Here is a 17,819-nt window from a genome sequence, read left to right as displayed (position 1 = left end):
GGGCAGGCCATAACACCATTGCCAGAACTAACTACTTCAACAGAGGTGTAAAACAGGCGATATCAGATTGGCCGCTCGTCACACATCCCACCCGTATTTTCTTTCCATCTGTATTTCCAGCAGACTCTCTCTATAACTTCGGCAGATGTCCGTTGGAATCATGTCGAAGTTTCTGGACTGGCCTTCTGCGAGAGCATTGATGTAAGGAGGGGTGGGGCCAAACATCAGAATTTCCACACCCCAGGCTTTCCTCTGGGCCTGGCGTATGGTCAGCGCAGGTAAACCGGATTGGACCAGATGTACCAGCTGACCAAGGAACCCCACATGTGCCATGCAAATTGTAGGACCTCCCCTTCACCCAGCCAACTTTGACAGGGTCAGCAGTGGAGATCTGGGGTGGACGTATCTCGATCAAGATGTGCCACCCGTGGTTCTTTGGGCCCGATCATATTGCACTGCATAGGACATTGGTCAGAAATAAAGATGAAAGAAGTTTTCTTCCACTTTTTCAGTACTTCACTATCTTGCCTAAACTTGCTTAAAATTCTAAATAAATGTACTATTAAGACAGCTTTCTGATATGGCAATCTGAGTGTAAAATGCAGCAGCCCAGCCTAGAAAGGGAAGTAAGTATAGCCTAGAAATTGCTGTTGGTGATATTAATGGACAAACACTTAAAATGTTCATATGACATTCTTGTGTCCGCTGTTTCAGAGGAGGTGATAACCCATTTAAAATAGCAGAGGAAGGAATGTCATTGTAATGCATTCAGCTTTCGTCTGCTAATATCGTTAGCTATCATTTCCAGGTTTAAATGTTTTTGGAGAATCTTTGTGTCAAATGAAATATAAAAATAAATAATGTCTCCTTGAATATTCACATGTTGTTTTATCCTCACAGATAACAAAGAAATATATCGTGAAGGTACTTTTTATTTGGAGAAGATTGGAAATGCAACTGTGACAGCTTCATTTGGTGATGGAATTTCATTAACAGTATCAGCAAAATATGGGATGTTATCTGCGATCACCAATTTGCCAGAAGATTATATGAACAAAACAAAGGGTCTTCTTGGTAAGTCATTTTTTGCTGATGACAAATGTGGGTTCCCTTTCCCACCTTTTTAAGAAACAGATAGAATGTTTACTTTATGTAGAAAGAAATGCACCAAATGTAGTTTATCTATTACTTTATCATTCTATAATTCCATCTGAAAGCCATCTGACTTTGTTTTGTTGAGTTGATTCAGCTAAAGGTAATGGAAGAATTAAACAGCATTATAATCGTCGGAAACTTATATAAAGATCCTGAAAACTATCCAAATTTTAACACAGAAAAGGGCCCTGCCTCATATTCTTGCCCATGGTTCCTCCAAGCTCCTCAAGCTGCTTCAGCTTTACAGTTCGACAATTTCCCTTATTCCTAACTTCCTTTACCTACCTGTTATCATCTGGAGCTTTTTCATAACTATACATAGAAATGCAAATTGATTTGGTTGTTTAGTACAATAGATGGCTGCATGGTAAGTTTGTAATTTAAAAATTAAAATGAGTTCATGTTGTTATTGGAAAATTTGCACAGTCTTTCAAAGCAATTCCTGTCAAATTTGACAAATTTTTTCTAACACTGTTAATCAAAATCCAAACCTGTTACCTGACGAAGGAGGAAAGCTCCGAAAGCTTGTGATTTCAAATAAAGCTGTTGGACTATAACCTGGTGTTGTAAGACTCCTTACATTTGTCCACCCCAGTCCATCACCGGCATCTCCACATCACAACTTATTTCTTGTTCTCTATTTGCTTATAGGTGTATGGAATGGAAACCCAAATGATGATTTCACAATGCCTAATGGGTCTGTTATTCCAGCCAATAGCACGGAATCCACAATTTTCAATTATGGACTAACATGTGAGTTCAGCAAAGTTTCTGAAGTAGTAGTTTAGCTGTAAAGAATGTTTGGATACAGCAAAAACAACTTACATTTATATACAAGGGGAAGATTTTAACTGTTGTTACTCAAACAAATACTTAGTGGTTTCACTAGTGTTTTGAGGCTTTGGTGTATCCAGTACAGAACTTTGATTGAAATGTGCATTCTGTTCATTGTAAACTCAGATATTGTGAAATGTGATTTACAGCAAATCATTTGTAATGAACTCATTCACATATCATTTAACATAGTCACGTAAAGAATTCTTATGGAGGATACTCTTTTTGAAAGAATAAGGTTCTAATGAAGACAGAACACTGATGGCGAAAACCCAAATGGTTTGTTAGTCATTGAACTCTGAGACTAAATTGCTGCTGTGATTCTGCATGATTAGATTTATTAAAACTTTCTGTTGCCCTTGATGCAGCTTTTTGCCATTGGATGAGGCAGCAGTATGATACAGGACCTCACGGATTATCAGGTCATGACACAACATAATGTGGGACCTCAGGAAAAAAATAGTGCTCTTCCAGAAAATAAAATCACTGTTCTCTGTTTAATCCATTCAAGGCAATAATTGAAGTCCTAAGCATCCATCATTTAGCCTTTAAGCAATAATTGGGATGTTCCTCATGCTATCAGCAATTATAAACAGGCTTATTATAATGCACCTGTTCTCGGAATGCAGTGTTTAACTTTTAGTTGGTTATTTTGTAACTCAGGAATAATGACATTAGATCCCGCAATAACCTCAGTTTATTAAGAGGTAAGTAACTGAGCCTTAATGACCAGGAAGGTGCAGGTTCTATTACCAACCTGTGCTGATCTAGTCAATCTTAGTCAAAGGTAGGGGAACGACAGTTGGCTTTGGAATCACCTGGTTGGGAGGAGTGAGAGAAACTGGCTATGGTTACTGTACCTGATTGTAATCCAACAACCCCCAATGAAAAGTATGTGTGGTGTAACTATTGAGCGAGAACAGGATTGGGTTTGTCGTGTGACGCTCTGCATTGTCAAATAGCCTACGAACACTAAGGGGGTGATTTTAAACCCCAAGAACGGGTGGGATAGGGGCGGGTGGGAGTTGAAAATAGTTGTTTTTTGGGTCGGGACCGCAACCTGGGTTTAACGTCAGCGTGGAAAAGTACATGCTTTCCATTGGGAATGCCAAGTCCAAAAATTTTGCGGTCGCGACCCAAAAAAACAACTATTTTCAACTCCCACCCACCCTTGGGGTTTAAAATCACCCCCTAAGTGTGTAAGATTACAAGTGAAGAATGGCCACTCGAATGAGATATTAGATTTTCTGGATTCATTCACCAGTATCAATCAGCACCTTCAGGAGAGGAGAAGAAGAAAAGTAAGGAATAAAGAGACACCGTTTTCCATTCCACTCTCTGAATTTTTTTGTACATCCCACAACTCCTGGCTGTAATTCAACATATCCTGAGCTGGGAACTGACTTGAATCTTTTCTCATTTTTTTTCTAAGTTTGTGTCATTTGGGGAACCAGTTTAAAGCAGCAGTGGAATGATGCCGCTTTAAGCTGAATCTGCATTGGCTCAAGTATGAGTTCCCAATGGTGATATTAGATTTTTTTGTCATTATTAATTCCTAAATGGGGGTGAAATCCGTCTTGGGCAGTAGCACAAAATGGAAAAGAAAATTGGGCTGCCGATTCGCTATCACATGTTTTGCGCTATGCCCAAGGCAAATTTGTAATAACTAATAAAAAGCTTATGTAGAAATGTGAACAACAAATGGATTGCTTACCTTTGTCATGTCTTCTTCATTCTTTCGCACACCGCAAGAAACTAACCCTAGAGCTGGTGGTCTTGCAGAAAGCAGATGAGTAACTTGAACAATGTCATGTCATAAAGCAATTGGCTGTTCACGCCCTCTATAAAAGACAATCAATATACTGAGTGTTATTTTATTACAGTATTTGGATAGTGATACATCGTAATTGTAAACAAAAAAAACACTTTTCCGAGCTTGTAGGGGTGATTGGGAGGGAGGGCAGTGTGTGAAGAATGCTTCGCTTGAAGAACGAAGATCACCCTACCAAGATAGGTATTGCAACTATTTCCTTTATCTTGCACTTTCCACACCTTCCAGGGGCTTAAATAGGCCATGCCCATCTAGGTGATGGCATCAATTATGATGTTTGAACCCTTTCATCAGGATTGGCAAAGCCATCATGATTAGTTTACTGACTGTAACCTCTGATGCAATTTCAGTTCCTCCTTTTTTCTTGTTCTAAAAAGAAAAAAGTTGATGAGCAGAAAAAAAACCCCGTGAAGAATTAATAATAAGCTTAGCTTGTAATCTCACACAAAAGCTGGAGGAAAATGAACTGTCACTCAGGTACACTGTTTACCTTGTATAGAGAGCATGAACAGCTAATGACATATTGACAATAGCTTCAATTTCGTACGAGTGTCCAAGTGATTTTTCAGGACCAATTGAACAAGAGACAGACTCCTGCAGAGAATGCTGAATGAAGAAGAATAAAGAGTTATTCAAACATGATAAATTACGACACAGTGATACTATTACTACATAAACAGAACACTTGTGTCATGTGTTGAATATATGCATGGGAAAAATACAACTTCCTTTATAACAACACAAAGCTCTTATCACAGTTTTGCACATGCAATATGTAGTATCCATCAGCCTAATCCATTACTCATTTCTCTCATTATCTTGACCAACAGGGGAAGTGCCCAGTAACCGTTCCGTTTTGTTAAGAGCTGCAAACAATTCATTTAAACCTCTCTTTCTGGATGATCTCCAACAACAGAATGAGACCTTGTTTAACATGTTGGCCACTGAGTGCAAAAATAACACTCAATGTATTTTTGATGCAATAAGTACAGGAGAAACAAACATCGGATTGGCCACAGCAGCGGACATCACAGAATTTGATCAAGTCAATGAAAGACTAAGTAAGCAATTGTAACTCTAAAATAAAGAGCTATTATTTACTGAGAATGTGGCTTAATATCTATCTGTGTAAGGTACAAAGAAAACCTCTCTATTCACATCAGGGCTGACATTTGCTTGTAAACTTAGTATCCTGAATAGATTTTATATAGTTGGAAAGTAGCTAGTTTGTCTGAGAAACTTTGAGTTGCATTGTGCCTGCTTGACATCATTGAGATTACACTCATGAGAATTTAATGTCTGCATACTCAGCAGTATTTAATCATTTGTTTCACATTCTCATCCTATTTTAGACTCATATCCACCTACCATTCAAGGAAAGTCTGTGATTTATACAAAACTGCATTGGCAAATAATTTGTTACTACACAGCAACGGATAAAATGGGAAATACTTTTCTATTTAGCCCTTATGTATCCCCAGATCTGAATGTAACAGGTAATGTTTTATCCAAAATAGTGTTCATTTTAAAACACTGTAGCTTATAAAAACAAACTCATTTTTTGGATTCAAACCCAAAATGAGATGACTGTACGTTCCCTGCAATGATTGCTAATGATTCCGAGTAATTCGGGTCTGGGCAGTTTTAATCACAGTTTCCAAGTAAAGATGAGTTTACAGCACAAAACTTCATGATTTGGACAGTTACACTGCAGAGAATAAAGTAATAGATAGCACAGTGCAAATTGTCACACTGGTGCAGGAGGAGCTGCTTCTCTTCAATGAGGATTAATATTCTTATTATAATGCAATTTTAGGAGTGTTGGTGAGAATCCCTACGTGGTCAGTTTTTAGTAAAATATTGAAATGCCTACGTGGCAAAGAAGCAGAATGCAAAATGGTTAGAAAGGGTTAATTAGTTAGTAACTGAGATTGATACAAGTGGCCTGGCCCTCCTGCTGGGCCATATGTTTGCTTAGTCAGCAGGCCTGCATTGTCTTATCAATGATAGGTCTTTGATGTGAGTCAAGGACTGGTCTGAATGTCTCCATGTTTATGGCAGATCAATATAATGATGTTCCAACCTCTATGGATTTGTATAAAGGTATGAGTCTTTGTCTTTGTCTTGGTCTCCTTATTCTGTTAGAATCGTTCGGATTCTCTCAGGAATCTGAATTGAAGCTACAGACTAAGATCTGCTATTAAAGTTGTTTGAACTTTACGGTGTACTCGAATCAGTTCTTGCTGAACCAGACTGAGGGGAAAGAATCCGGTTCGTCATTGGTACACAATCATCTGTCAAAATCTAGTCCCAAAAATGTACATATAATAGCACTAGTGGCAGTTAATAAACAGACACAACTATAACCACAAGAACTTATGGAAAATAACTGCCCTGATTCAAAGTATTCTGCTTTGAACAATAAAAGGTTACCACACCAGGCAAACTCCACTGTTAAAAGGGAAACTCATTTTTACATTGAGACTTTAATATTTTACAAATTCTGCAAATGAGCTTATTGAATATGGTGTTTATGCCATTTGTGATGAAGACCTGCATAAAATTTACTCCCGGCTGGCTTGAGATCTCCCTCATTCAATGGAATAAACTTCATATTCAACAATTTTTAGTCAAGGTCAATTATTTGTATTGATAAAATGTTAATAATGAGTGAGATTAATTAAAACAAGTCATTCCGTCTGTTTTCACACCTCTTTTAATCGACTTTTTTTTTAAAACTCAACAGAAAATGGAACTTTAACCTGGCTTCCAAAGACCACAAATGAAATATCGTTAGAAATTGAAGCAGTTGGGTCCAATAAACTGTTCTCAGTCATTAGACCCCAGTTAGTGGTATGTGACTGTGGTGGGAAAGGACAGTGCATTAGAAACGAAACCACTCGCATCAATGGCTCCTCTCTCTATGTGAGTGTGCAAATGAAAAAAATTGATTTAGACATAACTGACCTATAAACAACTTTGGTACTATTGCTATTTGATAAGTTACAACACTAGCAGTAGAACATGAAATGCAATGGAACTGGTGAAACCCGAATATTTACAGGTGTGAGTCCTGGAGCAGCCAGCTCACTCTAGCATCAGGAACAGGGAAAAGTTATTAGGCCTAACAATTCTATCCTTTTTTCATAGATCTTAAATCTATCTTCCCACCTTCTTACCATATCCCTCAATCACTCTGTATCCAGAAAAGTTTCAAGTTGCCTGTTGAACCCACTTATGCTATCCACTTCAATGGCCTTCCCCAGTAATTTATTTCACAAGTCTATTACCTTTGAGTAAAAATGTTGCACCTGACTCTTAAGTTCTAACCTATGTTCCCTGTTATTTGAACCCTTCACTGGAATTAACATTTTGCCTGGTTCAGCTTTGTAAGTTGAACCGCACAGAAGAACAGATTTGATGAATTTGTGCTCTGACATGTACTTCATGTACCAAGAGTACCTGTCGGAATTTGGAGCCTTCTGACATGCAGCAAAATTCCAGACATGCATTCCTGGTGCATGAAGCTCCTCACCAGGAGTGCAAATTTGAAAAATCGACCCTAGAGTGTTTTGCATTCAAACTGTAGACTCACCTAGTAAATAAACTTATTTATTTACATGTTCCTCAACTACCCTCTAGATGGACCCTTGTATATCAGAAAAATTAAATTCAGAGTAAAGCAAAACAAAAAGGTGAAACCAATCTATCTCAGAGAAACCGGGGGAAAGATTTCCTACGTGTTTTCGATGCAGCAAACTGTCAGAGTTCTTTATAACCCCCTATATAACTGCTATATGCACATCAAACTGCTGTTAGTTACTGAATTGTGCTGCATTTTACATTGGCGTACACAATAGAGCTTTACTTGCCAGAACAGTGAAGCATTTTATATTAAATAACAGGAAAATTACAAAGCATATTATTCTTTTAGTGCTCACTGAGATGTTTTGATGCAATTACATCATTCAAGTTTGTACTGAGGAGGAGGAAATCTGGTTATTTTTAAATAAGATGTATTTTCTTCCTTTCTCCTCTAAAACCAACTGCAAAAGTATGTGTAGAATCAGCTCACGTGACTCTCCTTCCATTTTTCCAGGAACACTGGATGTAGAATGACACGGGTAGGCCAGACTTGCTGTTAGCAAAGCTCCAACGGTTGACTCACAGGGCCCCAGGTAGTTGTTGTGCGCCACCTTAAACCCGCGAGTCATACATTATTGCCATGGGAAATACCCATACCTGCCCTATCACTTCTGGCACCCGTGTTTTCCCTTTTTCTCTCTGGGAGGCCATCTGGTCCCATCTTGGCACACATTTCCAGTGATACAGCTTAGACGAGAAAATCAGCATATATTAAATCCCATCACTCAGTCAGAACATTGTGCCTTCTCATAAGCCTCCACTTTGTTTTATTTGTAAATGCTTAACTTTCAATTTCCTCATGAATAATATTTACAGCAACCCAAATATTTTACTCATTGCTTTTCTACAGAAAACTGCTTGTAAGTGTGCACCTGGATTCACTAGTAGTGACTGTCGATCTACAATTGGACGGTGTCAGAGTGCCAGCTGCTTCCCTGGAATAAACTGCAACTCCTCTTCTGGTTGTGGGTCCTGTCCCGCTGGACTCACTGGGGATGGTACACATTGCTCAGGTAACCTATCTTTAATTCTCCTATTTCAGAAAGATTGAGCAAAATTTGTAATATCATTGTACATAAGCGTATTACACAGACAACTACATTCAAACTTTATTGTATATTTCCCAACAGATATCGATGAGTGTAAGGACAACAACCAGTGTCCTCTAAATGCAACATGTATCAACATTGTGAAAAGTTATAATTGTACTTGCAACTCAGGATTTTCAAGTAAGTGTAATGTAAATAATATGTAATGTCATCATGTACATGTTTTTGTATGATTATTAATGTTCCTCAAGCACAACTCAGTAAAATTTATTAACTATATAGTTCCACTATGTTGAAAGTCATACCTTGCTCTTTATAATATAGCTAAACTTTATTAAATGATTTTGAATAGGCACAAATTCATTACACTTCCTGTCATTCTTAATCATAGTCAAATTTATCCAAATATTTTCAATTGATTGGATGATTATAAATTTTTTTTCCACTTCAAGTAAGTTTCTTCCAGCTGAATGGATGGTTTGCAAATTTATTCCTATATTAATTTGTTAAAAAGATAGCCAGAGATTAACAAATTGTTAAAAACATTTTTCAAATCCACCATTCTTTTCTGATGTCAAAAATAACATTTTAAACATGACAAAACATTTTTTAAATGACATACTTCACAATAACAGAATTAAATTTATCTACAAGATAAAGACCTGGACTGGTCTTTATTACCATGACTGGTCTTTATAAGAAGTGGATGTACTTTCTCCCTCTATCCTCCCTTGAATCATGTTTCCCAGCTTGTTTCTTTTCTTGTCACCTGCTTTGGTTTGTGGAACAGATGCTGTACTGCAGGTGCGGGGCAAGTGCCATTGTGGAATATGTAGATATTCCTGATGATCTGCTACAATTGGTTAATCACACTTACACTCGACCTATTGGCACCATCATTCCTATCACCTGGTCCAATCCCTACCGCTCCCAGCTGCCATCATTGAGTCTCTCAACTTACCCCAATTCCTCTGTTACCTTCCCAGTGGTTTTCTGGCTGGTTGAATAAAGTTTCCTCCCCATTAATACTATCATACCCTCTTCCCCAAAAATACTGTCACACCTCAACACCCCAAAACTACACCGAGCTTTCCTTCAATTGTGCCAGACCCAACCTCCACCCCATGTGTTCTACTCCTCAATCCCCCAAAGCCCTTGGATACCCTTTACCCAATCCCAGACCACGACCCAATCACGTTTTCCACGATTCCCCCTACCAATACTTCCAAACTCCAGAATTACCCTGCCAATAGTCTCACTCCCAAAAACCACCTTCCCAATGTTTCCTGACCCTAGCAACCCAAACCCTTCCATTCCTTCCAGACACTCGATACCACTCAGTTCGACCCAACTCACCACTCACTCCCGATACTACCTAACCCCCAGGACCACCCTTGGTCCTGGTAAATCAGGTTTCAGAAAGTGAAGATCCTGCATGACAATCTTCCCAAACTATGTTTAGGAAGTGACAACCCAAGTGGACTGTGGGAAATTCTATAACGTGGTGCACTCAGATTTTCAAAAGGCATTTCACAGAGTTCTATCCCAAAGGTACCAGTTATATTCAAAGCTGAGCGGGTGTTGGATAAATCTTGGGAATGACTTAAGAAATTTGGTGAAATTACGAATATAAACTTTTGTTAACTAATTAGTTGGTCTCCTGCAGCATTGCTCCTTGTAAATCAGATGACAAGGAGAAATGCCACAGGAGACCAACTAATTCGTTAACAAAAGTTTATGTTGGTAATTTCAGGAGTATTACACAATGTAACAAGCAGTGACCCTGAATGCCCTCAAAAGCTGGGGTGTAATTCCAGAGTGCAGGGTTTGACAGAGGACCAGCAGAGGCAGGACCCAGAAATGCTGGGTGTATCTGCTCCAATGTGCAAAAAAAGGAAATTTCCTCTCGGGGCTGAGACCACTCACCCCATAGGTTGCCCAATGTATTAATTTGAGTGGTCTCCATTCAGGTGCTAGTCAGCATGACTCAATAGTAACATTTTAATAGATGATAAAACATTTTAAAAATGACATACTTCACAATAACAGAATTAAATATATCTACAGAATACAGACCTGAACTGGTCATTATTACCATACCTGGTCTTCATCAGAAATAGTTGTAGTTTCTCCCTCTATCCTCCCATAAATCATGTTTCCCAGCTTGTTATTTTTGGTGTCATCTGCTTTGGATTATGGAACAGGTGCTGTACTGCTCAGGTGCGAGGCAAGCACCATTGTGGAACATTAAATTTATTCCTGATGATTTGCTTCGATTGGTGAATCCTATTTACCCTCTACCTGTTGGCACCATCATTCCTATCACCTGGTCCAAGCCCCACCACTCCCAGCTGCTGTCATTGTGCCTCTCAATTGGCCCCAACTCTTGTGTTACCTTCCCAGTGATTTCCTGGCACTGAGCCGGTTAACTAAAGTGCATGGTGCACTTTTACTGGCAAATACAGTATGAAAAATTAATCTACTAATAGCTAGTTCCCAGATCACTACTAAATAAATAGCTTCAGAATAATTGTAAATTTCCAGGGAAATGGATGAAGGTTCACTTCTCCATTCTCTTGCATTTCCTCCCCCTTAATAACAATATACCCTATTCCCCAAAAATACTGTCAGACCTCAGCACCCCAAAACTACACCTAACTTTCCTTCAATAGTGCCAGACCCTATTGTTCCCCCCCACCTCTCACAACCCCATGTGTTCTTCTCCCCAGTTCCCGCAAGCTCTTGGTTACCCTTCCCCCAATCCCATACCACAGCCCAAACCCATTTTCCACGATTCCCCCTACCAATACTCCCAGATCCCAGAATTACCCTGCTAGTCGTCTCACACCCAAAGACCACCTTCCCAATGATTCCAGACCCTAGCACCCTAAACCCTCCCATTGCCTCCAGACACTCAAGAAACCATTCTCAGTGCTCCCAGACTGTAAGATTCCATCTCAATTTTCTCATATCCCAAAACTCCCTGCCCAATCTTCACATACTCTGGGACTCCCAACCCACTTCTCCCAGATGATGTGAACTGACTCCCAGATCTCAGGACCTACCCCACAATACTTCAACATTACAGGATCCCCTCATATTCCAACATACCGCAACAACTCTCCCAAAGTCCAAAATACTCCAACCTCCACCACATCTATACCTCAGCAAGTTCACGATTACCACATACTACAATCCTCCCCCCAGTACTCCAAGACCTCAGGAGCCCCACTCATTCTAAATCTTAACATCCTCACCATAGTCCTACAAAACCCCTGAACCCACTTCAGTTCTACAAAACACAAGACCGCTCACTCCCGATACTACCTAACCACAGGACCTCCCCTAGTCCTGGTAAATCAGGTTTCAGAAACTGCACGACAATCTTCCGGGACTACTTTTAGGAAGTGGCAACCCAAGTGGACTGTGGGAAATTCGATAAGGTGGTGTATTTAGATTTCCAAAAGGCATTTGACAGAGTTCTACCCCAAAGGTACTAGTTATGTTCAAATGATGCTGGATAAATCTTGGGAATGGCTTAAGAAATTAAATGAAGGGTAGAAAACACCGGGTATTTGTTAGTGGAGTTATATTCGGGTGAGGAGAAGGACTGAGTAGGGTTCCCCAGGGCTTAATGTTGGGAACACTACTGTTTCTAATTCACATCAATGACTTAGATTCAGAAATTGTAAACAATTTTACAACACCAGCAATTTTATTTTAAATTCACAAGCTTTCGGAGGCTTCCTCCTTCCTCAGGTGAACGTTGTTGGAAATGAAATCCTCGAAATGAAATCGCATTTATAAATCACAGAACAATGCTTGGTGATTACAGACAGTTTTTTCAACTGCCCGTTGCCAAGGCAATCAGTGTGCAGACAGACAGGTGTTACCCGCAAGGTCTCCGAATATACAAATCACCAAAAAAAAACAGAGATAGAGAGGTAGAAACATAGAAAAGACAGCAACTGACCCGTTATATTAAAAAGTGATAACATTTGTTCGCTGGTGGGGTAACGTGTAGCGTGACATGAACCCAAGATCCCGGTTGAGGCCGTCCTCATGGGTGCAGAACTTGGCTATCAATTTCTGCTCGACGATTTTGCGTTGTCGTGTGTCTCGAAGGCCGCCTTGGAGTACGCTTATCCGAAGGTCCGTGGCTGAATGTCCTTGACTGCTGAAGTGTTCCCCGACTGGGAGGGAACCCTCCTGTTTGGTGATTGTTGCGCGGTGTCCGTTCATCCGTTGTCGCAGCGTCTGCATGGTCTCGCCAATGTACCATGCTCTGGGGCATCCTTTCCTGCAACGTATGAAGTAGACAACGTTGGCCGAGTCACAGGAGTATGAACCATGCACCTGGTGGGTGGTGTCCTCTCGTGTGATGGTGGTATCTGTGTCGATGATCTGGCATGTCTTGCAGAGGTTACCGTGGCAGGGTTGTGTGGTGTCGTGGACGCTGTTCTCTTGAAAGCTGGGTAATTTGCTGCGAACGATGGTCTGTTTGAGGTTGGGTGGCTGTTTAAAGGCGAGTAGTGGAGGTGTGGGGATGGCCATAGCGAGGTGTTCGTCGTCATTGATGACATGTTGAAGGCTGCGGAGAACATGGCGTAGTTTCTCCGCTCCAGGGAAGTACTGGACGACAAAGGGTACTCTGTTGGTTGCGTCCCGTGTTAGTCTCCTGAGGAGGTCTATGCGATTTTTCGCTGTGGCCCGTCGGAACTGTCGATCGATGAGTCGAGCGTCATATCCCGTTCTTACTAGGGCATCTTTCAGCGTCTGTAGGTGTCCATCGCGTTCCTCCTCGTCTGAGCAGACCCTGTGTATTCACAGGGCCTGTCCATAGGGGATGGCCTCTTTGACGTGGTTAGGGTGGAAGCTGGAAAAGTGGAGTATCGTGAGGTTGTCCGTGGGCTTGCGGTAGAGTGAGGTGCTGAGGTGCCCGTCTTTGATGGAGATTCGTGTGTCCAAGAAAGAAACTGATTCTGAGGAGTAGTCCATGGTGAGCTTGATGGTGGGATGGAACTTGTTGATGTTATCGTGTAGTCTCTTCAGTGATTCCTCGCCGTGGGTCCATGGAAAGAAAATGTCGTCGATGTATCTGGTGTATAGTGTTGGTTGGAGGTCCTGTGCAGTGAAGAAGTCCTGCTCGAACTTGTGCATGAAAATGTTGGCGTATTGGGGTGCGAATTTGGTCCCCATGGCTGTTCCGTGTGTTTGGGTAAAGAACTGGTTGCTGTCTTATCTATGTTTCTACCTCTCTATCTCCTTTTTTTTGGTGATTTGTATATTCGGAGACCTTGCAGGTAACACCTGTCTGTCTGCACACTGATTGCCTTGGCAACGGGCAGTTGAAAAAACTGTCTGTAATCACCAAGCATTGTTCTGTGATTTATAAATGCGATTTCATTTCGAGGATTTCATTTCCAACAACGTTCACCTGAGGAAGGAGGAAGCCTCCGAAAGCTTGTGAATTTAAAATAAAATTGCTGGACTATAACTTGGTGTTGTAAAATTGTTTACAATTGTCAACCCCAGTCCATCACCGGCATCTCCACATCATAGATTCAGAAACTCAAGGCAAGTTAGTCAAGTTTGCAAATGGGCATCCATGAGGCGCTGTGGACCATCAGCAGCAGCAGAATTGTATTCCAGTGCAATCTGTAACCTCATGGCCCAGCATATTCCTCACTCTACCATTACCAACAAGCCTGGGGATCAACCCTGGTTCAATGAGGAGTGTAGAAGAGCATGCCAAGAGCAGCACCAGGCGTACCTAAAAATGAGGTGCCAACCTGGTGAAGCTACAACACAGGACTACATGCATGCTAAACAGTGGAAGCAACATGCTATAGACAGAGCTAAGCGATTCCACAACCAACAGATCAGATTAAATCTCTGCAGTTCTGCCACATCCAGTTGTGAATGGTGGTGGACAATTAAACAACTAACGGGAGGAGGAGGCTCTGTAAACATCTCCACCCTCAATCATCGCAGAGTCCAGCATGTGAGTGCAAAAGGCTGAAGATGGAAGCGTTTGCAACCATCTTCAGCCAGAAGTGCCGAGTGGATGATCCATCTCGGCCTCCTCCCGATATCCCCACCATCACAGAAGCCAGTCTTCAGCCAATTCGATTCACTCCACGTGATATCAAGAAATGGCTGAGTGCACTGGTTACAACAAAGGCTATGGAACAGTTTGGCTGAAGTCACCAACATCCCGGCTGTAGTGCTGAAGACTTGTGCTCCAGAACCAGCCGCGCCTTCAGCCAAACTGTTCCAGTACAGCTACAACACTGGCATCTACCCGATAATGTGGAAAATTGCCTAGATATGTCCTGTCCACAAAAAGCAGGACAAATCCAATCCGGCCAATTACCGCCCCATCAGTCTACTCTCAATCATCAGCAAAGTGATGGAAGATGTCGTTGACAGTGCTGTCAAGCGGCACTTACTCACCAACAACCTGCTCACCGATGCTCAGTTTGAGTTCCGCCAGGACCACTCAGCTCCAGACCTTGTTGAAGCTTTGGTCCAAACATGGGCAAAAAAGCTGAACTCCAGAGGTGAGGTGAGAGTGACTGCCCTTGACATCAAGGCAGCATTTGACCGAGTGTAGCACCAAGGACCCCCAGTAAAATTGAAGTCAATGGGAATCGGGGGGAAACTCTCCAGTGGCTGTAGTCATACCTAGCACAAAGGAAGATGGTAGTGATTGTTGGAGGCCAATTATCTCAGCCCCAGGACATTGCTGCAGGAGTTTTTCAGGGCTGTGTCCTTGGCCCAACCATCTTCAGCTGCTTCATCAATGACCTTCCCTCCATCATAAGGTCAGAAATGGGGATGTTCGCTGATGATTGCACAGTGTTCAGTTCCATTCACAACCCCTCAGATAATGAAGCAGTCCGTGCCCACATGCAGCAAGACCTGGACAACATCCAGGCTTGGGCTGATAAGTGGCAAGTAATATTCGCGCCAGATAAGTGCCAGGCAATGACCATCTTCAACAAGAGAGAATCTAAGAACCACCCCTTGACATTCAATGGCATTGCCAGCGTGGAATCCCCCACCATCTACATCCTGGGATCACCATTGACCAGAAACTTAACTGGACCAGCCACAGGTCAGAGGCTGGGTATTCTGTGACGAGTGACTAACCTCCTGACTCCCCAACGCCTTTCCACCATCTACAAGGCACAAGTCAGGAGTGTGATGGAATACTCTCCAATTGCCTGGATGAGTGCAGTACCAACAACACTCAAGAAGCTCGTCACCATTCAGGACAAATCAGCCCGCTTGATTGGCACCCCATCCATCACCCTAAACATTCACTGCCTTCACCACCAGTGCACCCTGACTGCAGTGTGTACCATTTGCAGGATGCACTTCAGCAACTCGCCAAGGCTTCTTCGACAGCAACTTTCAAACCCGCGACCTCTACCACCTAGAAGGACAAGGGAAGCAGGCACATGGGAACAACACCACCTGCACGTTCCCCTCCAAGTCACTCAAAATTCCGACTTGGAACTATATCGCCGTTCCTTCATCGTCTCTGGGTCAAAATCCTGGAAATCCCTGCCTAACAGCACTGTGGGAGAACCTTCACCACACGCACTGCAGCAGTTCAAGAAGGCGGCTCACTACCACCTTCTCAAGGGCAATTAGTGATGGGCAATAAATGCTGGCCTTGCCAGCGACACCCACATCCCATGAACGAATAAAAAAAAAGATGGTACCACAGTAGGAAAGGCTATGAAATCAAGGAGACAGCTCAGAAGTTACAGAACAAGGTGGACAAAATATTTATGTGAACCGAACAATAAAAGATGAAGTACATTAGGGCACTTTAATTCCATGGGGGTAACTGCCAGAACCCTCAGGGAAATGGCATTAATGGCAGTTTTCTACCTTTTACGCTGTCTCCTTGGGCTTTCCACCAATCTCCAGCCGGAGATACGGGAGACTGGGAGAACCCCTGCAGAATTTCAGAGCCAATTATTGTAAGAACATGATTACCATATACTTGAAGAAATACTCCAAGATGAAGCCTGCAATTGGCTTATCTTCAAGTATTCACTTGTACCTTTTAAGTGATAACTGATAATTTCTAAGTAATTTTTAACTCGTCATGAGGTTGCTACCTTCTTGAATGAACCACTCATGGCATTATGTTCATTGTGGGGTAAAGCTGCTTCCCTAAGTTTACAAAACATACGATGGATAAGAAATTATGATTAATACACACTTTGCAGTACTAAAATCCAATGTTCCATTTCTCATACCGTTCTAGGCAATGGAACATTCTGCAGTGACATTAATGAATGTGACAGTTCACCGTGTTCGCCCAATTCTGTCTGTAGTAACAGAGCTGGAAATTTCAGCTGCACATGTAATCAAGGATTCACAGTTAAAATAGTAACCAATTCGATGAGCTTTAACATGCTTTAAATGAAACTTTCATATCGAAGTTAACCCAGTACTAACAGGCGCAGAATTCATAAAATTGTGTTCAGGGGAACTTTTTCAGCCAGGAGGTAGCAAGCCCAACAAGGGGGGGCAGGGGGGCAGTTCTGGATTTAGTTTTAGGAAATGAAGCTGGGCAGGTGGAAGGAGTATCAGTGGGAGAGCATTTTGATGGTAGTGATCATAATTCAGTTCGATTTAGCATAATTGTGGAAAAGGACAAAGAACAGGAATAAAAGTTCTAAATTGGGGAAAGGCCAATTTTACTAAGCTGAGAAGTGATTTAGCAAAAGTGGACTGGAAACAGCAATTTGAAGTTAAATCAGTATCAGTGCAGTGGGAGACATTCAAGTGGGAGATTCAAGGGGTTCAGAGTAAACATGCTCACACAAAAAAAAAGGGTGGGACTGCCAAATCTCGAGCCCCCTGGATGACAAGGAGCATACAGGGTAAGATACGGCAAAAAAGGAAGCTTACGTCCGACACCAAGAGCTCAATACTGCAGAAAGCCTAGAGGAGTATAGAAAGTGCAGGAGTGAAATTGAAAGGAAATTAGGAAAGCAAAGAGAGGGCATGAAAAAATACTGGCAAGTAAAATTAAGGAAAACCCAAAATTGTTTTATAAATATATAAAGAGCAAGAGAATAACTAAGGAAAGAGTAGGGCCTATTAGAGGAGGCGGAAGATGTGGGTATGGTTCTTAATGAATACTTTGCTTCTGTCTTCACAAAAGAGGGGGACAATGCGGACATTGTAGTTAAGGAGGAGGAGTGTGAAATATTGGATGGGATAAACATAATGAGAGAGGAAGTATTAAGGGAATTAGTATCTTTGAAAGTAGATAA

The 17,819-nt window shown here is 41.6% G+C and overlaps 1 protein-coding gene across 2 annotated transcripts in view; it reads left to right on the top strand.

Annotated features, from left to right (window-relative positions):
- Positions 1–17,819, top strand: part of LOC137331392 (mucin-4-like) — a 77,737-nt gene that overhangs the window by 40,608 nt on the left and 19,310 nt on the right. For both annotated transcript variants that reach the window (XM_067995164.1, XM_067995163.1), the window contains exons 22-28: positions 901–1,074; positions 1,807–1,908; positions 4,651–4,881; positions 5,173–5,316; positions 6,567–6,745; positions 8,316–8,478; positions 8,596–8,694. In XM_067995164.1, the coding sequence (XP_067851265.1) occupies positions 901–1,074; positions 1,807–1,908; positions 4,651–4,881; positions 5,173–5,316; positions 6,567–6,745; positions 8,316–8,478; positions 8,596–8,694 (1,092 nt within the window). The remainder of the gene's footprint in view (positions 1–900; positions 1,075–1,806; positions 1,909–4,650; positions 4,882–5,172; positions 5,317–6,566; positions 6,746–8,315; positions 8,479–8,595; positions 8,695–17,819) is intronic.

Source organism: Heptranchias perlo, chromosome 13 (assembly GCF_035084215.1).
Source record: "Heptranchias perlo isolate sHepPer1 chromosome 13, sHepPer1.hap1, whole genome shotgun sequence".
Classification (NCBI taxonomy): Eukaryota; Metazoa; Chordata; class Chondrichthyes; order Hexanchiformes; family Hexanchidae; genus Heptranchias; species Heptranchias perlo.
Note: the sequence above shows the minus strand (reverse complement) of the source record. Positions and strands in the feature narration are given on the sequence as shown.